This window comes from Lipophrys pholis, assembly GCF_963383615.2.
Source record: "Lipophrys pholis genome assembly, chromosome: 14".
Taxonomy (NCBI): domain Eukaryota; kingdom Metazoa; phylum Chordata; class Actinopteri; order Blenniiformes; family Blenniidae; genus Lipophrys; species Lipophrys pholis.
Genome location: NC_137633.1, coordinates 3215407 through 3240613, shown reverse-complemented (window position 1 = coordinate 3240613; position 25207 = coordinate 3215407). Strand labels below are relative to the sequence as shown.

General features: G+C 41.1%; 3 protein-coding genes across 4 annotated transcripts; 1 reads left to right on the top strand and 2 right to left on the bottom strand.

Annotated features, from left to right (window-relative positions):
• Positions 1 to 140: 140 nt before the first annotated feature.
• cnih1 (cornichon family member 1) lies at positions 141 to 6499 on the bottom strand. 2 transcript variants are annotated; one of them, XM_080479995.1, is made up of 6 exons: positions 6297 to 6487; positions 4322 to 4390; positions 3983 to 4030; positions 1778 to 1890; positions 1525 to 1668; positions 141 to 1400 (listed from the first exon to the last, which is right to left on the bottom strand). In XM_080479995.1, exons 1-6 carry the CDS (start codon positions 6375 to 6377, stop codon positions 1373 to 1375), a joined length of 483 nt encoding a protein of 160 aa, XP_080336121.1. In that variant the 5' UTR covers positions 6378 to 6487; the 3' UTR covers positions 141 to 1372. The 2 variants fall into 2 exon arrangements, with proteins under 2 accessions (XP_080336121.1, XP_080336122.1); XM_080479996.1 differs by lacking the exon at positions 3983 to 4030 and having other exon boundaries at positions 6297 to 6499.
• Positions 6500 to 9183: 2684 nt separating this feature from the next.
• gmfb (glia maturation factor, beta) lies at positions 9184 to 17949 on the bottom strand. Its single transcript, XM_080479997.1, has 7 exons — positions 17860 to 17949; positions 14242 to 14338; positions 13774 to 13823; positions 13566 to 13615; positions 13331 to 13413; positions 13168 to 13241; positions 9184 to 10689 (listed from the first exon to the last, which is right to left on the bottom strand). The coding sequence occupies exons 1-7, from the start codon at positions 17860 to 17862 to the stop codon at positions 10618 to 10620; spliced, it is 429 nt and encodes a 142-aa protein (XP_080336123.1). The 5' UTR covers positions 17863 to 17949; the 3' UTR covers positions 9184 to 10617.
• A 1457-nt stretch (positions 17950 to 19406) lies between these two features.
• lgals3a (lectin, galactoside binding soluble 3a) lies at positions 19407 to 23814 on the top strand. Its single transcript, XM_080479992.1, has 6 exons — positions 19407 to 19587; positions 19986 to 20003; positions 20090 to 20806; positions 21864 to 21952; positions 22159 to 22315; positions 22774 to 23814. Exons 2-6 carry the CDS (start codon positions 19989 to 19991, stop codon positions 22927 to 22929), a joined length of 1134 nt encoding a protein of 377 aa, XP_080336118.1. The 5' UTR covers positions 19407 to 19587; positions 19986 to 19988; the 3' UTR covers positions 22930 to 23814.
• The last annotated feature ends 1393 nt before the right edge of the window (positions 23815 to 25207 follow it).

Below are 25207 nucleotides of genomic sequence, written 5' to 3'. Positions count from 1 at the left end.
GCGACAGGTTTCCCAACTGGTAATCTTCCCATTTTAGTCAAACATTAGGAGTCGGATTAAGAATCAATAACGACAAAACTACAACTTTTATCTGGAAATAAAAAGATCAAAACAGTGTAATAACGCTCCAGTCTTGAACAGAGTGGGATACTTTTTATTTAGATTCAAATAAATCATTTCTGAAATGAGACACCATGGGATTTAAATGTTTGTGAAAATGATAAATCTTTTTCCCTGATAAATTTACATGTTGGAAATGGCAATAAATACACTAATAATGGGGAAAAAACAGGTTTAATTTCAATTTAAAACTTAAAAAAAAATAAATCCAGATTTTGATTCTGGAAATGATTGACACTGCGAGGAGTGCTTGATATTTTCAAAAAATCCTAAAAAAAGAATTAAAACACTGAATAAATAAACACTGGAGTTTCTAACAAAGTGAAATATTTTGGTGTTGGAATGAAAAAAAAAAAAAAAAAAGCACAAACACAGAAAAGAAAGAAAAGGTACAGTCAACAGTGGCACATCAGCAGACGAACAAAACTTTTGCCTCCGAAATGCCGAATACGTCCCCGGACTGTTGAGTCTACCTCTTTAGAGCATCGATAGCTGATTCTACAGGAGTACAAGTCACAAACACGCGGTGGCGGCCTACTCTGGATTCACACGGAGAATATTGCCAGTAGAGTTCAACCGGGATACGTGATAATGCATGAAAACCAGACTCTGATTGTTCTTGTGCAACACGTCTCGCTCTGATAACGGCCTCAGTGCACCTCGCTGCAGTCCGATCTGGGAGTCTGGGTAGCGGCTTGGTTTTGTTTTGTTTTTTTATTAAAAGGTGGCGGCAGGTTGGAAGTAGCTCTAACTCACGGGAGGAAGCGAACGCGGCTCAAGAGTCTCACACATAAAATGCACACCTGAAAATGTCTACCTACGTTGTAAACAAACCCAAAAGTTCGGAAACCGTGATGGAAAAAAAACAAACAACTTTATTTAAATCCCCAGCATCAAAAAAAAAAAAAAAGAACAAAAAAATCATCACACCGTTAAAAATAAAGAGCAACTCGTTCAATCAGTCCGTGTTTTTCCATAAAATATTTCAGCTATAGTGCTCTGGGAGGAACGCTGCGACCGAGATTCTCTCTCAAAACGGGCTAAATGTTTCTGAAATGACACTCTGGGTGTTTTGGGGGGGGGGGGGGGGGGGGTCAAGAGTTCGTCCGCGTCAAAATGGCGTCTGGTGTTGCTGATCAGTGGTCGCCGCAGGTCCAGTGTTCCAGCACTAAAGATCATAGTGTCTGGTCGTCTACTGTACATGCAGGTCCTTCTCCTCCTCCTCCTCCTCCTCCTCCTCCGTCGTCCTCGTTTAGGAGCTCACCAGAACGTAGATCATCCTGTCGGCGAAGGCACCAACAAAAACGGCGTTTAGGGTGACACAGGCTGGCTCAGGCCACTCTCTAGTGACGCTGCTGTAGGTTTACACGGCGGGGATTTCAAAAGAAAAGCAGAGAAACGTACCCGTAGAGATAGTAGAAAAACGAGAGGAGGTAGAAAGCCAGCTTGCACCAGCCCTCTTTTTGACAGTACGCCAGGATGTCGGCGTTCATGATGGTCGTCGGGTCGTAGAGTCCTGGACAGCTCATCACAGGTCTGCTCATATACCTGCAGCACAGGAACCACAGAGGGCGGCAGGTTTGCTCCCGATTCCACAAAGTCTAATCTGACAAACCTCGGGAGGACTCGTCTCGAGGGGAGTCGGCGGGACACGTACCTCCAGACGTGATAAGCCAGCAGCGGTAGGTTGAGGAAGAGGGTGAGCCACTCGGCCGCGCAGAAGAACATCACGCAGAAGAAGAAATGGATGAGATACTCCGGGAGCACCAGCTGCAACGGGAGGTCAGAATCAAACCGCACAGTCGGCACTTTCTTCTTTTGAGTCTTTAAAAATGTCCCTAAAATAGTTTTGTGTCCAACTGCAGTGACTTGTAGGAGCCTGAACCTCTGTGATCATAGCTGCAGCTCCTCAAAGCCAAAGATTCATTTTCACTCAACGGGTTTAACTATTTTAGGAGCCGCACTTCTAAAAATGGCTCTGGGCTCCACAGAGAACGAGAACAGGCGGAAATACTAATGAAGAGTTGAAGTGAGGCTGCAAGTTTTAAAGTTTGACCTTTTGTGGAGCCAATTCTAACTATTAACCTGCAGGTTTATTACACAAACGCTGTTTTGACATGTAAACGGATAAAAAACGGTGAAAGGTTGAGAACTTTTGTTTTTTTATAAACTAAATCAAGGAATGAGGCTGGTGTCAAATAACAAGACTCTGTTGAAAGAGGTTTTTTTTTTATCCAAATTGGCTGCAGGTGCTTCCAGTTTCACATAAATAGACAATATGAGATCATCAGCTATATAATGCGAGCTATTTATTGGAATCAACAATCTGTTGGAACTCAATTAACAATAATAATTTAAAGAAAAAAAAAAGGTAATTCCCCGAATTGTCCGTCATGCACTGTATGACCACGAGTAAAAGAGGAGGGACACGCATCAATAAGCATCAACATCTTTTTGTTTTGCAGAACTACAGATCATCCAAACTCCTGACAGACGGGACCGACTGGACGACACACCGGAGAAAGGACCATGCTGCGAGCGCGAGCAGTGTTTGATGCAAAGGAGCCCGACTCAGGCTGCCGGAGCTCCGCACTGGTGCGGGGGTTCACGGGGGCAGATGGAGGCGCCACATGGAAGCCATGCATTCAAAAAGAGCAGAGGGCGGGAGGAGGGCGACCAACAGCCCACAGATGGAAAGGTGAGGGGGCAGTGGAAAGTGTAGCGAAGGGGAGGAGGAGGAAGAGGAGGAAGAGGAGGGGGCTATAATGTGCTGAAATCCTGCACTGTGCTGCCAAATAGAACAAAAGAAATGATCCCGGCACAAAAATATCTGTGCAAAGCTGAAAAGAACGGCCGCCTTCGAAGCTGCAGGGCGGATTGTACCGTGCATCACAGATTATTACAGAGAAATCTGTGTGTTTATAAAAACAAACAAACAAAAAAAATAAGAAATACTAAAATCTCCTCCTACCAGTAAAATCACAGACCAATCAGTGGCTCCCAAATAATGCTGAGCTGGAGAGAGTCGGGACTCTGCGGCCATCTGCTCTGAACCACAGGTGATTTAGGTCGCTGCCAAACACTGAGCTCACCAACACTCGTGGAAATCTGCTAATTGCTGACTCAAACCGCAGCCGCCACAAAATAGAAAATAAATAAATAAATAAATACATTATATGAGCTGCATTTTTCTGATAAAAAAAAATCTAAATAAAATACTACAATCAAACATGGTGAACCATAACATAACCCCCAAAAGCTTCTCTATCCAATCACCAATAATCTGCCTGTAAATACTACGAACGCTAAAAGAATTGTGTCGGACGTCTCTGAGAGTTTACGTCACCAGTGACTGTAGCACTTTATGCAAACAAGGGGTAGGTTGTAATAAAGATCATGCATGTTTCGAGCATTTGCAAGTCTTTTCAGTTAACAGCTAAACTTCCAACTAAAATCAGCAGCGACAGATCACTTAACAGGGAGTTGATCTAAAAACTGGAATACCTCAGGTTTTACCATCAGCAGATAAACTTCAGTCTCTTGAAGAAAATGTGGTTCAGCCAAACGTAAAACATGCTGTTACGTCTACGAATGTTTACCTCCTAAAAGTTGCCATTTTTCAAAAATTAACGATGAAATATTACAACAAAAAATACAAAAAAGGGGAAAATAACAATAAATTAACACTAAAAAGATTAAATCAACTGGATGCACAGGTGGTTTGTCGTCTAATCCCAAGCTGAATTGTGGCCTTATCTCAGATTAGTTAACTGAAAAGACGTTTGCAAACACTTCCTCGTGCAATATGACAAGACTGCAGACTGAGTTGAACTGAGCGGGCATTTTAAAGATTGGTACAAACCTTTAATGCAATTTTGACTCTTTTAATCTTTTTGACCTTTTCAACTGTCTTTTTGCCATTTAAATAAAAAGAAAAAAAAAAAGGATAACACAAAAGAGGCAGATTAGGAAAAAAACAAACAAACAAAACAACAAAAAAGGCATTAGAGTTGGACAGCTGACAAGATCACTGAATTCATAACAGGCAGGTTATTTAGCATAACAGTGCAGAGAAATGATTGAAGAAGACACAAAGGCGGATAAATCTGGACTAAACTAAAGAAAACTTCTTTCAACAGAGCGAATCTGCATGCAGTCACAGAGGCAAGGAGGGTGTGAGCGCTGCGGCTGCGGCACTTACCGGATTTAAAGTGTTACACTGATCTATAGGATTCTTGTAATCAGTCTTCAGCTCATCAAATGCTATTATCTGTAGAAAGAAGGGGATGGAAATATAATAAGACACAGGTCAGATCAGTGTGAATCAAAAGCGTACGTGTGCAAACAGCAGAACGGAATCCATACCATTAAACACGATGTTTGTTTTAATTGTTTTACCAATCAAACAAATTACAAGTAAAAGGAAGGGAAAAGAAAATGAACGACCCTTTAAATCTGAAGTCCAACATTTAAAACAAACAAAGAAAGAAAGAAACTTTCATTCATAAGACAGGTTTACTCAAACATGCTTGGATGCTTCTCAACCAGACACTTTTATTGAACAAGTGACTTTCTCATTTGTTCCCAATTCTCCCAAATCAACAAATGTAAAGTTAAATCAATGTGCAGCCCACCCTGCGTCCAATGAATTATATCTGGCTCCACTAATACATGCTATGGTGGAACAGCGGTACTCAATCGTGTGTAGTCGATCTAGAGATGGTGAAATATGGGTGTCAGTTTGATTATTCAACTGAACATACATAGATGGCAAAAAAGGAAGTCAATTTAAACTTTAAATATCCTAAAATCACACAGAACTTTTATACATTTACAAATTTCTTTTCACGAGTGTCCTATAAAGAGTTAAGTAAAAATACATCATGATATCCTTTGCTACTGATTACGTACATAATCTACATTAACATTGAAATCTAATTTGGATTTTCAAAGACAGCAAATTCCTGCATTACCTTTGGTTTACAAAACAAATCCCTATAACTTAATGTCTATATACTTTTGTGTAAGAAATGTGCTTCCGAGTTAGGTATGTTATAAAGTTGAATTGAATGAGTTGAAACTATTTCTTTTGAGGCATGTATTTAAACAATATAGTTTAACCCTACTTTTGCCTGTAATTAAGTTCAATTTCAGCTAAGTAACTTTAATTATAATTGAGTATAATCGTGGATACATCAATGGAAATTGTGTTATTAAACCAAGCTGTCTGAGTGTTGTTTACACAGGTTACATTTATCGGCCATTGTTTTTAATCCAGGACTCAATCAGGACTCAAAAACTTTAAGGACTCAATTTAAGTACTTAATGAGGGCTAAAACCCGCGTCATGTCCTTTCCTACACTCAAGTTAAAACCTGGTCATAAAATCATTACGAAACGCAGAGATGCGACATGTGGAAACACATGACAGCTACATCACAGCGCTTCCTCCATTGGACGGAACAGCTAACAAGCTAAGAATGCTAACTAGCCGGTGTTTCGGATCACTTGGTTTTCCTGTTAACTGATGACCAACTTCCTTTCGCGACCCTTGATGCTGCTCGAGATGCAGATGTTAAAAAAATGGTCACAAATCCGAAGCTGTCCTGGTGAACGCCACATTAACAATACAGTTTTGAAGGGTATCTTTCGTGAGACTCTGTAGTTACTAGCGGCAACAAGGGACTCTAAAAAAAACAGTCACCACTCAACAGGGAAACCACTCAATCCGAAACACCGGCTAGCGACGAACGCGACGCTTCATTTGGTTGTTTTTGCAAGATCGACAACATAACATGCGTTTTCTGACTTTGTTTTATGTTTCAGAAACCACGAAACACGTAAAGATGTGCAAAAATGTACAAGTGGAGACTATTTTATTGGTGTTTGTGGTACTAGTTACGTGTGCTAGCCAGCAGCAGGGTGTGTGCCATTCATTCTAGAAAGGTTTGTTTTTTTTTCTTTTTAAGCGGGCAGCGCGCGAAGGTTATCACGTTCGCTCCAGGCGGGAGCCGCGGGGAGCGACGCAGAGCCCGAACACGTCCCGGACCGCGCGGCCACCGGCCTGAAGCCTTACGAGCACCGGACGTTCACCGGCCCCCTTCCTCGCCCTCTCACCCGCTTTTGTCGCCACCGCGGGACGGACGGGCCGGGCCTCCTTGTCTAACGTGTACTTACGTGCCAGATAGCGAAGAAGATAAGCGCCGCCGTGAGCAGCAGCGCGAGCATGTAACAAAAGGCCGCGAATGTGAACGCCATTTTTGTTCCTGCGGTTCAGCTTGTGGGTCCCTGGCTCGGTCGGCAGATGATGCAGGCAGCTTCCCCTCCGAGTTCAGGTCTGTCAGTCCCTCTTCTTCTTCTTCTTCATCACCCAAGTGTTCCTAGAGAGAGACAGAGTACCGTTACTGCCATCTTGTGGATCAGTCTGATATCACAAAGTTACTACATTAGTCTAATCCATTGAGTTTCATGTCGAGGAACAACAGTGAATATAACTTGTTTACATCACAGGCATGAACTATATGAAGAATTAAAGCTTTTAAACGCCATCCTGCTTTAAAAACTGTTTTTATACTTCTTCTACTTCACATGTTTTGCTTTTTTCCTTGAGTAATCACGAACGCCCATGTAATCTTTAACCACGATCGCACTAATCACATAACTTCACATTTAGGTTTAACAGATAAGTACATACATACATATCTTAATGAAAACTAGTCCTTCCTATATCAACATTTTAGGAGACCTGAACTATTTTTTCCCAAAAAAACGTTAGTTATTAATGATTGAATAGTTGTAAGCAATTCTAATGATGTGCACTAGCTGTACCTATATAGACATTATTGTCATTTTATTTGGAGAGGACAATAGACACCTTTTATAAAGTATGGGAAAATACAAATATCTCAATATACTGTATATATATATATGTGTGTGTGTGAGTGTGTGAGACAATAATACTTAGTATTTATGTTTTTTTGTTCCATATTGATTTACTTTTGCAGTTTTTTGAACATTAGTGTTTTTTCTTTCTACAAATCGTTCTAAAACTTAATGCAACTTCCTCAAACTTGACATTTGCATTGTCGTTCTGGCTATATTTTTTTTAGAAAATGGGACCTAAAATGTTTTGCAGTTTTCTTTCTACAGGTTCATCAGGTAATTTTCATGTTTCTCTGTGACGGAGGGCCAAACTTAAAACTGAGATGAGTGTCAATGAAGTTCTATTTATCGAGAAAGGAAAATGTTTTCTGTCCGAAGCTGATAAAGATACGAACAAGTTGGATCAAAAACAAGTCTCTGGAAGACAGTGGTAGACATTACTGTCATTTTATTTGGACAAGAGGACAATAGACACCTTTTATAAAGTATGGGAAAATACAAATATCTCAAGTTTCACGGATGCCATGAGGCAGTTCTAGGTGCTTTTTTTTTTCCTCCCAATAAAAAGGATAAAGGATTAAAAAAAAAAAAAAAAAACAGGCATTAGAGTCAGAGAGGACACCAAAGAGCTGAGTGACGACACGCTGGCAGGTTGAAGGAAAAGACTTCAGAGGCCTAATATACAAGTTCACTACATGATGAGGAAAAGCTATTAGATCCACAGGACGTCACCAGATGCATGGCTCAGAACAAAGAGGAGCTCTTCGCTGGATAAACTTTACTTTGGAGAGACTGATTCGAATACACAATGTTTATTACTTCCCATTTTTTTACAGAAAACCTCCAACAGCACCGTTCCTAAGAATTTCAGATGAACATAGTTGAGAACAAATACACAGAACGCAAACAACCCCCACCCCACCACCCCACCCTTTTTTTTTGAAGAGTCCCCATGCAAAACTGAGCAGGATATTATTGAGGATGTCTACAGGAAACGGTTCACATACATTTATGAGTGCATCACTTGACAGTAGATCTCCACATTTTTTAAGAGTTTTTAAGAATTTGGAAGAATCACTAATGAACCCGTCTTTATCTTCACATCAAAAGCAGAACATTGCACTTTTTCAAAAGGTAGCACGTGTTGCACTTGTGAAAACGATTCCTCTACGTCAGTCACCAGACAACCAGGCAACATTTTTTTAACATTATAAGAAGTTTGCAAATGTTTTACAGATAGTGTTCAACTAAAGCTCAGCGAAGAACTAAAACCACGACAATCGTCCATGTTGGAGTTGTGTTTCTCTGCTACAGCAGCATAATACTGACTCATATCAACCTGACAGTGTAAATATTCGCTTTATTATCAGTAGACATGCAAGTAATCATCCTATAGCTGACATCAACAAAATGATTGTGCGTACATATCTTTCAGTTTGATCACTGGGAAATGAGTTTGTAGTATTATTTATCACAACCAGGTCACTTTAAGGAAAAAAAAAACAACCCCAGACATTGAACAGACTTTCAAGATCATAAAGTAAAAAGAAACGGTTCTCATAAACCTTATTTCTGTTTTCATTTTGGTCTGATTACTTCAAAACAGACATAAATATGACATTTTTAAAAAAAGGCATTGGTATGGTAGACTTAACAGTACATTGGGTAGTGATTTTATTTTTCTACATCGTGACTTCAAACCTCCACTATCTCTTTTGCAAAAGACTTTGAGTAAAAGAGGACACTGATGAGAAAGCATGTGGAATTCATTTGTGCCCCCCCCCCCCCCCCCGTGAGAGTCAGACCAATGTACCCAGCTGAAATCAAGCCTTTATTAGGAATCTTCCATTTCTCCCCCTTATAAACATGAAACCAGCATCTGCAGTACGTTTATTTTCACATGCTGACTTTGAATAAACTTGGAGTTGTTTTTAACTCTCTGGGTCCGCTCGCCCTGCTGTTAAGACATTCCTAATCCTTTAAAGTATTAACAACTGGTTTCCAATTTAAGTGTGCTGCATTAGTTTGAAGGAGGATTTTCAGCGGGGAACAAGTTAAAGCTGTCTTATCTTATAGGGGAAAGAAATCGGCCAAAGACGTACAGTGAAGTGTTTCGAAAGAGGATTTATATATATATATATATATAAATATAAAAAGAGGACACTGGATTCCAAATTTTGTTGAAATATTTAGAAATGTAACCCCAATCAAGTCAAAGCCAATGAGACAGACAGACAGCAAACAACAAGAAGAAGTTGCTGTCCTGACATTTAAAGACCAAGAATTGGCTGCTGGCACATTCAGCATGTAAAGATCAGCCTTCAGGAAGATACACTGGTTGAACCCGACTCCGGATGGGAAATGGGATTTTTTTGCCTCAGCGCCGTCCTTTTACCCATCAAGTCCGAATATGAAGCACAAGCGGCATCACTTGGGAGGAATCCCAGCTGCCATTCTCAAGGCTGCGACCACCAACCGGGAATCAAAGTGGCTTTACAGCAGAATGAAGCTCAACATTCATCAACACCAATAACTGCAGGAGCTATGATGCACAATAATCGCAAACAATCTCCCGAAAGACACGCGGCCACCCCCCCCACCCCCCCTCCCCCCGTAGATTAAAAAGAGTGCAGGTGATGCAGCATGGTCGTCACAGAGGTTTAAAGTTTCTGGAATGTTTCTCGGAGTATTTTATTGTCACTTAGCAGAGATGCACGTTGAAGGCATTACTCATGATTCACTCCCCCCCCCACAGATTCAGAAGATCTGATGACAGACTAACGAGGTCAAATCTGCAGCATGTGGAACAGCGCACCATCTGCCCTGGTGTTCGTGTCCACAGGAGGGACCGCAACCCATCACATGTAAGTACTGGTTTTAATTAATAAAGACTATACAGAGTCAAATAAGTAAATTACAATGGAAATGCCCCTGAATGAAGGAGAGACTCTCTACAAATACAACAAAGTATTGTTCACTGGATTTTTTTTGTTATTTTCCTAACGTAAAAAATAAAATGAATAATATAAAGTACAAGTTCACCTAAACCTAAAAACACCAGATAGAACTAAAAATAAAAAAATCTAAAGTAGGACTCCCTCAAATGATTAAAGTTAATAAACGTGAAAGAAGGAAACCGCGGAGGTTAAGAGTAGTGACAAACGCCGGGTGTGAGCGTCTGAAGGAAACCAAACCATCAACCTCTGTTCACGTCAAGCGCTGCGGGAGTGTTAATTCAATACAGACACACAACTGGCACATGGAGAGAATGTATGAGGGGGAAACAGAAGCAGACCTGCCTCAAATAGTATTTTCAGTTTTACGGCTGCCGGATGGGATTTTATCTGGAGCCACGAAATGTCGACAGTCAAACAGAGAAAAATTCAAACTCCAGTGACGGCCTGAACCTTGTGGCGTACACAGAATGGTGACGGGGGGGGCGGGGCTAAAACTGAACACAGGCAGCGTTTGCAAACACTATTTAAATCAGGTCTGATGCAGAGAGGAGGGAAACATTTAAAACTCGCTCGCTCGCTCTCTCTCTCTCTCTCGACGCGAGTTGTGCGATCCGGACCCTCCTCACGTCCCAGACTTTGTGGGCCATGAGGCCGCGGCGTTAGCGGAAGAATCCAAGTTTCTCTCTGAGCCATTCCTCCGTGAGGTCCTCCGTGTTTCTCACCTCAAACACCTGCAACAAGACGCACAGGAAACAGAGAGAACGTCCTCCAATGTCAACGGTTCCAAGAAAAACCTTCTTTTTTTTTTTTTAACCAAACGAGTAACGAGTGGAATCACTTTGTTGTCAGACGTCAAGAAATCCTCATAAAATAACTGAAGCGGCTTTGAGAAGAAGACCTGCAGCGCCGCATTACGTAATAACGGGGCAATATTCTCAACTCATTATGTAATAACTTGCTGCACTTTGTAATAACTTGCTGCACTTTGCAACAGTTATTACAAAACGTGGGTTAAATGATTAAATGCACTTCAGTGGCACTTTACAATCTGCTTTAATTTACAATCTGGTTTAATTTCATCAATAAATAAATAAAAATAAATACTCTTTGGCTTGTGATCTAAAAAGTTAAACCTGATTTAGAGCGCTTCATTCTACCACGCGCTCTGTTGGCAGGACAAAGACCGACATTTATTCTAGTCCAACTGAAACTTAGTTTTTTCCCAAATTATTAAACATAGAACCACAAAATTATTACATTTTCTTAAAAAAAAAGTGGAATATCCACATTTTGTTGCAAATTGTTTGCGGCGTTATTAAATAATGAGTAGAACATTTATAACATATAGAACCATTATAACATCATGCGGCGCTACAAGGCCAGACTGATTAAAAAAAACCAACTGAAATATTCCAGACATGTTTGTGACGTCCGCCATCACTACACATCTTTTATAAAACTGTTCAAAATTCAAGTTACACAAATACAAACAGTTCATCTCTGACACATTATCGTCTCTTAACTTGGTACTTATTCTGGAGTCTAAAGTGCTCCACACCAAATCTCCAAGTGCATATTGTTGAGTGAAGTGTGCAACTACTGCGACCTGGATAGTTTGACTTCCAGTGGTGAGCGAGAGGTTAGAGGAAGCAGCGTGGAGGTTTAAGTGAGAGCTTGAGCGAAGCCCCTGAATCCCTGAATGCCGGTCCGTGTACCTTCCGGCCATTCGATTTTCGTTTTGATGTCGGAGAACGAAAAACCGGAAACCATCCAATTTTCGATTTGATATCGGGAAACGAAAAACGGGAGACAGCTCGTCTCCCGTTTTTCGTTTTACAATTGAAAATCGAAAAACGGAAATCGGACGGTTTCCCGTTTCCCAATATGCGTTTCTTAAACAAAAACCGGGAAATAAAATACGATTTTTTGTTTAATTTCAAACACAAAAGGGAAAAAACATAGATTGTAGTAGAAAAGCTAACGTGCGTGAAAAGAAGTAGGGGTACGCTTAATAAATCCTAGCCCCTCTCCAGTCAATCTATTTGCACCGTGTGTATTTTTTATTTATTTTTTTATTTAAACTGCAGCAGCCACATAAACATCTAAATCAACTGGTGGGCGAGTTCGAAGCTCCCACAGACAGCCTGAAGAGGGCAGCAACGCGATGCGCCGTTGTTTAATCTCATCAAGCGAAGAAGAGGGCCGACTTCCGGGTTTTCCGGCAAATCAAACTAGAAATAAAGAATTACGGTCGTATTTTATTTCCCGATTTTTGTTTAAGAAACGCATATTGGGAAACGGGAAACCATCTGATTTTCGTTTTTAGATTTTCCAATTGTGAAACGAAAAACGGGAGACAGCTCGTCTCCCGTTTTTCGTTTCCCGATATCAAATCGAAAAACGAAAATCGAATGGCCGGAAGGTACACGGACCAATGCTCCCGTGGCGCTGCACAGTCGCTGCACACTGGATTCCCCAGGATGGGTTAGATGCAGACGGCGGATCTCCATGTAGTACAGTGCACACATTGTGCAGTTTCTTCTTCCTTTAGAAGTGTTGGTGTTGATCGTGTTGGTGTGAGTGCTGCATTGTGTACACCCAACACACAAGTAATCAGCGTAAACACACGCTCACTTTTTTTTCTCTCCTGCTTTGGTCTGGATGAGAGAGAGCAAGTGTGTGAATCAGCCTCGGAGCGTGAAAAGTACAGAAAATCCCCCGTCCTTCTGCCTCGGTCATTTTCACCAGCGACACCATCTCCCCCAGTGTGTTCTCTCTGTTCCGTTTCGCACTAATTTAACTAGATGGATGTCGTTGGACGTTTCCATCACTTCAGCCGCAGTGCAAAGTGCTCGACTTCCTCCCTGGAGCCATTTGGAGGTCAGCGTCTCGGTCTCAAATGTGTGGAAATATGGGGGATCCCTCCACCGAGCACAGCCACTAGTGTACTAGCCACTAGTTCGGGTCTCCCCTTGAATCCTTAAAGACCCGTTTCACCCCAGGCCCGGCCTGTTCCTGCTGCTGCAGTCCAGGAAGACGACCAGAAGCTTTCTGGTGAAAGCAAACAGTCTCAGGAGGAACTTCCACCTCCAGGCCATTAGACGGGGAATCGCACCTACACCCACTGTACATTTACATCACACAATCCAGGGGTACATACGGCGCCGTGTGTCCGTGTGTCACGGCGGCGCCACACAGAGTCCACTCACCTTGGTCAGTTCGACAGTTTGCACCAGCTTGTTTTTGCTTCCCGCGTACATCATCTGCTGCTCGGGTTTGCAGCCTGTTGGACACAGACAACGCCACAGTTTACCACCGTCGGAGTTCCGACCCCGAACTTAAAGCCGAGGGCGACGCCGGGGACGTTCTTACCGGCGGGGCTGGAGAAGATGAAGCAGAGGGGATAAGACACGCGTCCGTCGTCGTGCTGGTACTTGTAGCTGTAGACGATGAACGTTCCCGGCGCTAAGGACAGTTCACGTAATATAGAACAAGGAAATATAGATAACCTGTTTGAACAGAAAGTCCGCCTTTAAGCGGCGAAAACTAACATTGATTTATGACAGGAGAAGCGTAAAAGCACTGAACTCATCCACTGAAAGGATATCTGGGCTGCCTCTCTGGGAGCTCGTCCTTCAGGTCATCAGGAGAAATGTCCTAAAAACAAAGTCGCATTTCATAAAACAATCATCTATTAACATCCGCCAGCTGACGAGATGAAAACAACCTTCGCTGGACAAAGTTTATTAACTTCATCAGCACCTTTTTTTTTTTTTTTTTTTTTTTTTAAACCTAAAAGTAAATCAATAACTTACCTCATGCTCCTCATCCAGAATCACCAGCTGCTTGTCCTTATCGATCTTCACTGAAGGACACAAACAACAACGACTGATCAGTACAGAAGCAGTTTCATGAGCCAGATTTCTCACCGCTGCCGAGGCCCCCCGGGTGCCAAAGGTGTGCAGGACGATTGAGTCCATGCCATGCGAGCCGGCTGCTAATCCCGCCGCGCAGAAATGAGGTTTTGATCCAGTCAGGGAGGAGGATAAAGCTTAAGCTCAGTTTTGATACCCGCTCCCTCGTCACACCACCTGCGGTCGACTCGTACGTTTTCCCGTTTGTCCTCAAGTCACGTCGACTGCAGCTGGCTTCAGTCCAACATGCTTAGCCGGAACACGCGAGGGGCACTTTCACAATAAAACGTGAGAAAGCTTTTGGCCCGAGGGAAGGATTCTTATCAATCTTCTAAAGGACAGTTCAGGTGAATCCGTGTCGGTACTCACTGATGATGGCCGCATTGTTGGTCTCCTTCCGGAAACGAAAGTCCCTCAGCTTTTTAACCAGATCCTCGTCCACCTCGCAGACCACCAGTGATTCACTCTGAACGGAACACAAACAAGAATTATGTCAATAATAGACCACAGGTTGCATCTTATTTCTATGTTCTCCTCTGCACAATTGCATTGGCCTAACAATTTATTTCTGAGTGGAAGATTTGGACAAGACAGACCCACCAGCAGACCGGACGACCCATCATCATTAACTCATTATTAAGTTCCTAATTCCTTCGAGCTGATGATCACAGACGACAGGAAACAATAAGTTGTTTCACATCAGTGGTTGCGTCTGTCGGGTTTTTAGAATCCGTCACTCTTTTGCTCATTTCATGCACCTGATTGATGCTTGGAAAAATTGTGACACATTTTGAAGAACGGGGGCCATAAAAGGAGTCACACTAGACCGCTGGGGGTCTTATTAACAGCTTTTATAACACACATATTACATTGTAGGACACAATGAAACTGCGTGAGATTTTTAAATCATCTCAGAAAAAATCTGGTGAGAAATATGAACTATTCAGACATATTTAATCTTTAAATCATAAAATATGTGCAATTTTGCTCAGTTTTACATTTTTCCTTGTGAAATAATTAAAGATAAACGGGACAATCAAGTTATTTACCTTTGGGTCGGTGAGATATTGAGTCTCTGTAGAGTTTAGCAGGTCTATGTCTTTACTAGGGGATTGTAATACTTTGCTTTTATATTTGCAGAACAGGTGAGGGACTCGGCGAGACTTGGTTTGTCATGGACGCCGCTCATCCCACAAGTGCATGAGCCAAAGGTCGCAAAAGATCAGGCTACCAATACAAGGTGAACTTCTAAAAAGCTTCGTTACAACAAAGAAATAATCAAATTAAATACAAAATCACATACTTTCCTACTTTTTACATTTGCCCCAAAATAGTTTTGAAATTTGCAATCAAGAGGAATATTTTTTTAATCGAAATTGCATTATTGTATATGTTATTCACATTTACACTGGTTGTATGAAATGGAAACAACAAATATTCTCTTTTTGTTATTTATCAGCCTTGCATAGCCGATAAAGGAAAAAAAAAAGAAATACTGCAAAAGCAGAACACATGAGATTCACACCTGACGACAAAGACAACAATAAATGATCTCTGGATTAAAAAGACATCATGTCACCTGCAACAGGTTTATTCTGTGCTGAACTAAGACCCGGCAGTTTTTAGCTTTAGTTTTTTTTTTTTTTTTTTTAATGAATCTGAAATTGTGACATTCCTTCAACGACTGATTTGAATGTAATTCAAAGTTCCTGTGAAGCACCTTGATCTGCTTCCTGTCTGAATGGTGCGACAGACATAAACCTCCTTTCTTGTCTTTACAATGTGAACACCCGGCACCACAAATCGAACATGAGCAGCTCTTCCTTGATTGCTTAGTTTACATGCAGTAAAAAAAAGAAAAAAAAAAAACTCAAACAGGAGTTTTATTTCTGGGCAGAGACCAATACTCCAGCTTGAACAGGATTTTATTGGCGTTCACCTCCGTCACCTCCACACAATATTACATAACTCCATCACAAAGACACAAACTCCCAGAGAGTCTCCGAAGACTCTCTGAAATCTATAATTACACCTTCCTGAACAGATGGCTGGTGGGAGTCAGGATTTCACTGAGCTCTGGGAAGAGATCTTCACAGATTAAACAAGAGACTGGAGTGTCTGTGGCCGGGACTCTTTGGTGGAAGCGTGACAGTAAAAGCTGGAGGTGGTTGCCGGTGGACTTCTGGTTCACATTCCTGCAGCCTCTGAGACTGATCTCACCAGGAAATGAAGAGCGGCTGAACTTTAAGGTGTGAGTGAAATGAGGCAGCTCCTCTGTTGGTGATCAGACAGTGGAAACAGCTCTGATGGCGCTGAAGAGTGAAGATGGAGGAGTTGTCCCGACACGCAGCTCTGATCGTCTGGATAAGCAGGCCAGCTTGCTTTAAGGCAGCTTGCACCAAAAACCCAGGCGAGTTAAAACACATCAGAGTGAGCAGCTGAGGCAAGTTACACACAAGCACCTGCAGCAAAGACGGAGGTGAGGCCTTCAAAGTAAGAGCACTGCACTCTGCAAATCAGATTACACTTTGCAAACATCTTCAGCGCAAATCACAGATTCACTTTGCCAACCAGTATTTATTTTTTTTCTTCTTCCAATATTTGTTCAAGCAACGGTTCCGATCTCAAAGATTTTAAAAACATTTTACAAACACAAAGAGGAAAAATAGAATTTGTGATTGTTTGTGTGTAAATTGTAGTGTTATTATGTAATATTTCAACAAAGACTACAGTGATTGTCCAAAATTTTAAATCAACAACGCATTCTTATAAATTATGTCGCTCGCTATTATAGCGAACATTAAGCAAGCATGTTGCACAGTTTGTCCATCTTCTATACCAATAACAATGGAACACATTGGATCCATTACAAAGAACTTCAAGTGCATCATTTGCACTGTGGGAGGAAACGAGTTCCTGCAAAGCTAACGCACAGGGAAAACATGCCAACTCCACACTGAAATGACCAGCCCACAATCTAAAAATTATTTTTGAACTTTTTTAAATATACATAAATCATTATGTGTACCTTTTAAAAAAAATAAAAAAATTAATCCAATTTTGGATTTTCATTAATGTTGTTTCCCTTCTGGCAATCACAGAAAATCAATTTCTAACCATGTAAAAATTCAAAATTACATGGTGACATGTGGGGTTGTTATAAGATGAACTAATATTTGTAGGTGGTTTGGGATGGCAAATACTAAAAGCTCAAAGTAGAGTCGACCCAATAGAAAGGACGAGAGTGTGACATGTTTTAAATGTATGTCATACTCCTAATCGCTTGAACTTAAGATGCCTAATTGCTTGCTTTAATGTATTTATTTTAATTATTTGTGAAGTGTTTCTGTATTTATTTTATTTCTTTGTAAAGCACTGCGAATTGCTTTGTGTCTGAATGCTGCTCCATAAATACATTTGCTTGCCTTTCCTTGCCGAATAATGCAAATGTGCAGTAGACATTTTTTTACTTCATAGTAAGTGTTGCTATTTAAATTGTCTTGTGCAAAATAAGAGGGATCACAACATGTGCCATGACATAGATGTATTTCAAAAATTTAAGACGATTTAAAAAAAAAAAAAAAAGTTTTTTTACTCAATCGTTATTCTGCAATAACATGGTTAAAACCGTCTTTCTAATAATTAATTTTAAAATACATCCACGATAAAAATCCAATCATAATTATCCATAATAAATGCAAAGTACCGATTATATTGCATTAAATGCAACGCGGTACAGAATGTCAGCTTTTACTTAGAAACTCCAAACCGGAAACGCCACCTTCCCCGCGCTGGCTGACTTGACGCGAACCCAATGAACGGAGGGCGGAACTAATGCTAAGCTAACAGGCTAACGCAGACAATTATGCCTCCATACTTTTATATCGACCGAAACTTGGCGCTCGTGACGGGGCTCGCGGTCAAACGGAGAGGAGAGAAAGACGAGGACGAGGAGGAGAGTGTGGAGGAACAAAGTGAAACACTCACCATTGTTGTAGAGATTAAAACGTCTATGGGGCTACAGCTGCTGCTCTCAATGCTCTAGACGCGTTCTATGTTTTTTTTTTTTTTTAACCTAACATCATCTTGTGACTGGGCTGACCAATCCCACACAGGCTCCCCCTCCTTTAAAAAAAAAAAAAAAAAAGAACGACACTCATCACTGCAGTTTGATATCCTGACTCATAACCTGGATGCGCTTTACTAAATACTCAAATTACTGTAATAAAACAACTTTTGGGCACGTGTACTTTAATTTGTATTGTATTTTGCTAAGCATAAACCTTTAGGCAAAATTAAGTAAATGTTACTCAATTAGTTACCAGATAATAATTGTATTACTATTTATTTGGTACCTTAAGTTTATAAATTGTTTTGGAAAATCAGGAAAATAAACAAAGAAGGAATAAGAATGGTAAAACAAAACGTTGCAGCTGAGTAACAAGATACAAAATCAAAAGTGGCACAAACAAACAATAGCATTGGATCGGAAAAACAACAATAATAGTTGCAATAACAACAATATGATATAATAATCGGGATAAACAGCAAATAAGTTAAGATTAAATAACAGAATATGAAGTGATATAAAGTGTAGACCGAAGAGTAATAATGAATATAAAGAAAATTTGACATAACTACATCACATTTTTTATATTTTTATTACATGAACACAAGTGTAATTGTGACTTAAATTGTGATATAAAAGTGAGTCACTGGGCCTGAAAGCCTGATATTTGCAGTACAGTTAATCCGTAACTACTAAGTTGTTTCTACTGAGTATTTTTTACAACAGTATTATTACCTGATGCAAAGGAATGCAAAGGTCGTTGTACTGGAGTTAAAGTTTTTGCCTCACTGGCCTGTAAGTTCAGTATGGCCCTCAGGAGGAACTGACAAAATGTAGAACTTAATAAGAAAACTTAACCTTGAATCTTTAAAATAAGTATTTCCTGTTTTATATTTATTTGCTGGTACCGACACAGTTTTAACAAGAGAAACAGTCATTAAAAAAAAATTAGCTGAAATTACTCACTAAGCAGCATTATTGTGCTTTGAGGGTGAGTTTGTAAGAAATAATCTCTCTGTTTTGTGATCACTAAATCTAAAAGTCTTTTTGCAACCAAAGTAAAGAGAATGTCAAATATTTAATTTAATGTTCATGTCACATCCCAACACGACTGAATGATTCATGCATTTACTGATCTCAATTCAAAATACGTCTAGCTCTAAAATATCTTAAGAATATTTGTATTAATGTTAGTCATTTTGTTTGAGCCACATAAAGGACAGGTGAGGTCTGCAAACCACCAGTTGCTCTAAATGTTCCCTGCTGCCCCCTAGAGGAAGGTCAGTGACAGGTTTGTTTGTTTTTTTCTTTTTTTTCCAAGTTCACAAATTATTCCTACTGTTTTGTTGTTGTTTTTTGGGGGACTTCTCGTTAAAGATTAATGGAAAAGTGACTCCGGGCCTCACAACGATAGAACAATCGTCTGTGCGTGAGTGTGCTCACGAACGCGCCCGCCCTTCTCACTACGTCACCAGCGGGTCCTGCGTCGTGAGCGCGCTTCCTCCTTCCAGAGTTGGAGTTGTGGAGCGGCAGTTAGCGTTTAGCTTCCACTTTGAGCCTCGGCAGCCGCTAACTGAGCGTCCACAGCTGGACTGTCCGTCGCTTCCCCCCGCTGTCTTTTGAGGAGGAGTCCATCTTCTGGCCAGGTAGCCGTTAAACTCACCCTCCCCGGCGGTACTTTTGGCTTCTGGCTCCACGGAGCTAAAAATAAACAAACGAAACAACGTCAACTAAGACTTAGCTGCTATATTAGCTAGGTCGGTAGCCAACTCTGTGACATCTGTAAACCTGTTTTTTTTAAAGAGTAAATCCGCGTTTGTTTTGAGTGTAGTTTGTGTGCAGCTTTTAGTGCTAATGTGGCGGTGGTGTGGAGCTATTGAGGCACTGCCTGAATGGGTTTTTGTGGATCACCATTTGGGGATGGAAACATTTACTCTGCTATTACTCAGAGCCTGTGTGTGACATGTCCAGTGTTTGACAGCTCGTGGAACTGGTTATAAGTACACAATAAAACTGATTAAAGTTGTGTCTCATTTTGATTCAGGTCATGGCAGATTTCTCGGTGAGTTTCGAAGGACTGCATAAATGTCATAAATACTGATGTGGTTTTACTTTCTGGGAGTCACTTTCCTTTCTCTTCTGTTCCAGCTTGCAGATGCTTTAGGAGACGACGCGCCGTCCCAGGCAAAGAAGACGAGCAACACCAACCCTTCCGCCCCTGCTGGTAACCCGGGACCTCCTGCAAACCCGGGATGGCCCGGCTCGGCCCCCGGCGCTCCCACCCAGCCCTCCGCTCCAGCTGACTTCGGTGGAGGATCGTCTGGCCCTGGAGCCCCGGGGCAGTTCCCTTTCCAATCAGGGCCTGGAGCACCAGGGCAATACCCAGGACCGCCTTCAGCACCTGGTGGTTACCCTCCGGGTCCTGGAATACCTGGACAATACCCACCAGCACCCGGAGCCCCAGGGCAGTTTCCGTCAAGTCCTGGTGCCCCGGGGCAGTTCCCCGGGCAGTATCCACCTGAGGGGGCTCCCGGACAGCTACCCGGCGGCCCTGGTCCATATCCAACCGGACCGTTTCCTTCAGGCCCCGGAGCCCCCCCTGGGCCCTACCCCAATGTGCCTTACCCAGGATGTCAGCCAGGAGGAGGTAACGGCATGTATGGACCGGGAGGTCCTGGCACCTTCCCGCCTCCAGCTGGCCCTGGCGGTTTTGCTGCATTCCCTGCTGGAGGATTCCCCCCAATACCAACTGGGTCATGGGGACCACCTGGGGGTGGAGGCTTCCCTCCTGCTCCTGGCCCCTACGGACCCGGTGCGGGGCCGATGGGTCCATATGGTGGGCCTGCTGCTCCGGGAGGCACACTGGTGAGTAGTCGCGCTTTTTATTTTCAACTAATCTGATGCTGCTTGCTTTCTGCATTCCTTTGCTGACACGTTGTTTTCTGTGGTGTGCGTCGGATCATCTCCCTTGGTGTCACTGCAGGTGTTGGACAGAGAAGCGTAGTTTCCCCACCTCTGCTTTAGGAATGTACTGCAGGAGGGTTAATTCTTAGTCAGGGCGGCTGCGTTTGAATGAAAATGTCTTCTGTTTCCGTGGCTCTGCTGGGGTGCAAATCAAATATTTATTTAACTTGATAAGTATTCAAAAGTAGTTATCGAAAAATGTATTTTTGTCTTTCAGCCCAGATATAACCCACCATTTTATTGAAAGCAAAGCTCCACTTTTCAGTCGGACAAGGACTCCCCCTCCAGAATCAACTTATGGTTTGAATAGTGCCAAATACTGAATGTATACAGTATCTAGTCGTCTGTGTTTCGTCTGCTGGAGCTAATGCTTAAATGAAGTGCAATATGATATGATTTACACTTGTTTACTTGTATTAACACACCCTTTTTCTACTTTCTGATAAAGTCACAACAACATAGACTTTTCAATTTTGTATGAGGCTAAAATTAAATATCTTGTTTCTGTCTGGTCTGTTTGTATCGGTGATATCTTGCTCTTGCAACAATGTGAAAAACATGTATTTTCTCTGGTTGCCATGACGAGTCGTTGTGACTTGCGTAACAGTGTTGAAATAAATGGAGATAATGACTCATTGGGGTGTTTCTGTTGGAATGTGGGAAGGGTCAAAGTTTTTGAATAATATTTAACTAAAGCCTCTTTGTCTTACAACATTAAATACTTTGCTGTGTTCTACCAATGTCAGAGTATTTATAATAAAATGTAAACAATTTCACTTCCGCACCTGGAGACTGTAGCAACAGGGTAATTACTTTTTTTTTTTTTTTTTTTTTTTTTTTTAAATTTGTGAATTTTTAATTTAAGGCATAAAAAAATCTACTGCCAAAATGTGTTTTATCCAAAATATAGCAACACATTTCTGTTGAAAATGATTTAAGAAGTTTCTGTTTTCTGCAGATGATGCCTTACGATCTCCCACTTCATGCTGGAATTATGCCGCGACTTGTAATCACAATAATCGGGGAGCCGCTTCCCGGTGCAGACAGGTAGGAACCAAATATTCTCACCGTTTTCCAGGAAACTGGAGACCTTTGTCACAAATCTACAGCTCAGCAACCCTGATAAACACCTAATGATGACCTGAAATAAATCCTATGTAGGAACTAGTGCTTAGTTAAATCCTCAGGTTGTAGTTCATTTATTATATTGGATTAAATGTATTTATTGACTGAGTTTTGTTTTGTTTCTGCAGGTTTAAAGTGGACTTCGTCAAGGGGCCAGATGTCGTCTTTCATCTCAACCCTCGATTTAGTGAGCAAACAATTGTCAGAAACTCCAACTTAGGTGGATACTGGGGACCAGAGGAGCGGGAAGGAATCTTTCCATTTGTTGAAGGACGCCGTTTTGAGGTACAATAAAGTGTTTGCACCAAAATACACTTCCTGCCTCAACAAGGATTCAAACCTGCGTCTGGGATTTGAGCTGCTGTATTATGATCTTATATTTGTGTCAGAGAATTTTAAGCACAACAATGTGATTTTTTTATTTTTTTTGTAAAAGTTTAAAATCAAATCTTTCAGATAAGTTTTCTGCGAAATTTAACGTATTTATTCGACCAGAGATTTAAACAAATTTAATGTCAATGATGATAAAGGCTTTTTTATGATAGTTTTGTATTTGTTAGTTTTTTTAGACATCATGCTTCTGTGTTCAATAGGTTGAAGTCTGAACTTGCACATATACCAGGAAAAATAGAGTTCAGTTTCTTAATTTTTGTGTTTGCTTGAGAAGGGAACAGACGTTCTTTGAGATCCTCGTCTTCCTTCAGTCCGGTCGTTGCTGAATTTGTCCGTTCGTCTCGCTGCAGCTGAAGATCCTGGTGGAGGAGGACATGTTCAAGGTGGCCGTGGACGGCACCCACCTGCTGGAGTACGAGCACAGGGTCGGCGGGCTGGAGGAGGTGACCCTGCTGCAGGTGTCCGGCGACATCGCGCTCTACAGCGCGGCGCCGAGCATGATCTGAGCCCACGCCTCGACCACATGATGTACAGGAGACCGTGGTCAAACTCGTGTATCTGAAATCCTTTTTCAAATACCGGTTGGAGTGGCACCGTAGTCAGCGAAGTGCAATCGATGCCCACCTGGCACATTTATCACAGAACAGATGGCTGAACAACTCCGGTCTGCACACAAGTCATGTATTTCTTTCTTTTTATTACTGGATGGAAACTCTTTTTTTCAAGCCACTCACAACCCCGTCTGCTTCATGACAAGAAAGTATCCGAGTAGTGAACGAGATGAGTGCATCTAAAGTAGACGTTTTAAGGTAAATTACTAATTTATACCTAATTAACAGATTGTAGGCTGAGTGGAAATGTGCAACGTGGCCCAAAACATTTCAGTTTCTTTCTACCGTTCTGCTGCGTTTTGTTTACATGCGTGTTTATTATTATTCAGTTTAATTGTATTAGAAACCATGATTAAGCCTTCGTTGTAATGCATGGGAGTGTGAGGCTCCAAAGCAACTTCTTAGTTCATCGTGTTACTTTCAGTGCTGGCTGACCCCCCCCCCCCCCGAGAAGTTTCTTCAAATGTATTTACACAGTTTGCTTCAGCAGTTTTCCTCCTAAACTCTGACTGGGGAGGGAATTACGATTTCACGTTGAAACTTAATTAGTTGGAACAGAAGAGGCTGGAATTACACCAGAAAACAGTGGCCAAGTGGAGGGATGGAGCGAGTGATTTGTTGCCAAAGATCACAGCGGCGCAGTATTCTGAGATTATATATATACATATATATATATATATGGCAACCATTAATGACTGCTGAAAGATGTTTGATTCTGAAAATTGTAAACTTTTCACAAATAACGTGCCTGCACATGTAATAAATACTGGTTTTCCTCTTACTTTCTCTTTCGTTTATTCAGCTGTAGTGGGAATCTAATCCTTATTTACAGTGTGCCGATGTGGTTTTACAATGTTACAGCAACAGGTGGTGAATCTTAATTTGACTTCTGTCGTATCAACCGCAAAGAATTTTCACTCGTGGAGTACAGAAACAAAAAATGGTGCCCACATTTCAGGAAAAAAAACACAATTATAACTGACCGAAGCCATTGATGTAAACACATTAAAACCACTTTAATCCTGCTTTGAATATGAAATACTTGAATAAATAGAGTTCACTAGGATCAGTTGCGTGATGGCATCATAGCAGCAGTGCGATCTTCAACATATAAATAGAACACTCATCAGTGTAAACTTGAAATGTATGAACAGATACATATGACAACAAATAAAGAAAAACTCCACAAAGATAAAAAGCAACAACAAAACGTACCATGGAAATCAGCAGACGACTGGAGAAACACAGAAGTAAAGCAAGCAGCTGCATGAATGAATCCAGTAATATGCAATAGAAACGACCATGATAAGATACAACCACAAAAAGTGTCACGGAGATAAACAAATCACCTGCAAACAGAACCCAAACCACAACAACGACACTAAATGACCATAACACAGTGGCATTTGAAATCCCACAAATATAAGAAACTGACAAAACTTACCACCAAGATACACAAGGCGTCTGTAAAGACACAAAACAAACTGAAACAAATCAACATGTCCATAGACACAAAACAATAGCAAACGGACATAAAATGAAAACAAGTAAAGTGGTAAAACTCAAAAATACCAACAGAAATAACCACAAAGATGAAAAACAACCGCAACAGTTACCATAGAGATGCACAAGACGTCTGTAAACAGACGTAAAATGACAAAGAGAGACATGCAACAATTCCCTCAAAGATGAGAAACAACTACACAAATTAACTTAGAGGTAGATGAGACATCTGCAGAATCACTAAACTACTATGAAACAACTTGAATTACTAATAAAGGCACAAGAGGATAAGAGAAAAGCACATGGCACATGCAGATATTAAATTACAATAAAAAAAATCAACGATCTATTTTGTTCTCTTCAAGCATGTATCTGTTTCTCCAACATACTTTTTTGACAAAAAAATGAATTAACATGACAAAACTACATTAACAGCAATACTCAAAATACTATCACAGATTACCATTAGAGATGGAAAACAAGAAAATACTATGGGGAAAATGGCAACGCTGCCACAAAACTATATAGCTGTCCAACATGACGTCATGAAAAGATGAAAATATATAAACATTTGTAAACAACAGAAATGATCACAGAAACATGGACTACCCAGATAGACACAAATATAATCAAGTTTTTTTTTATCTCTCTGGGTGGGGGGGGGGGTGGC

Bases quoted from the DNA above. Each gene is read 5' to 3' on its own strand.
- lgals3a (XM_080479992.1), top strand. The intron at 20,807-21,863 runs GTGAGTAGTCGC...TGTTTTCTGCAG, and splicing joins CTGCTCCGGGAGGCACACTG to ATGATGCCTTACGATCTCCC. The intron at 21,953-22,158 runs GTAGGAACCAAA...TTGTTTCTGCAG, and splicing joins CCGCTTCCCGGTGCAGACAG to GTTTAAAGTGGACTTCGTCA.
- gmfb (XM_080479997.1), bottom strand. The intron at 13,824-14,241 runs GTGAGTACCGAC...TGTGTCCTTCAG, and splicing joins CAACAATGCGGCCATCATCA to TGAAGATCGATAAGGACAAG. The intron at 13,414-13,565 runs ATATCCTTTCAG...AGCGCCGGGAAC, and splicing joins CTCCCAGAGAGGCAGCCCAG to GTTCATCGTCTACAGCTACA.
- cnih1 (XM_080479995.1), bottom strand. From the start codon at position 6,377: ATGGCGTTCACATTCGCGGCCTTTTGTTACATGCTCGCGCTGCTGCTC. The intron at 4,031-4,321 runs GTAAGTGCCGCA...AATGGCAAAAAG, and splicing joins AGTGTAACACTTTAAATCCG to ACAGTTGAAAAGGTCAAAAA. The intron at 1,669-1,777 runs GTACGTGTCCCG...CCTGTGCTGCAG, and splicing joins CTGGCTTATCACGTCTGGAG to GTATATGAGCAGACCTGTGA.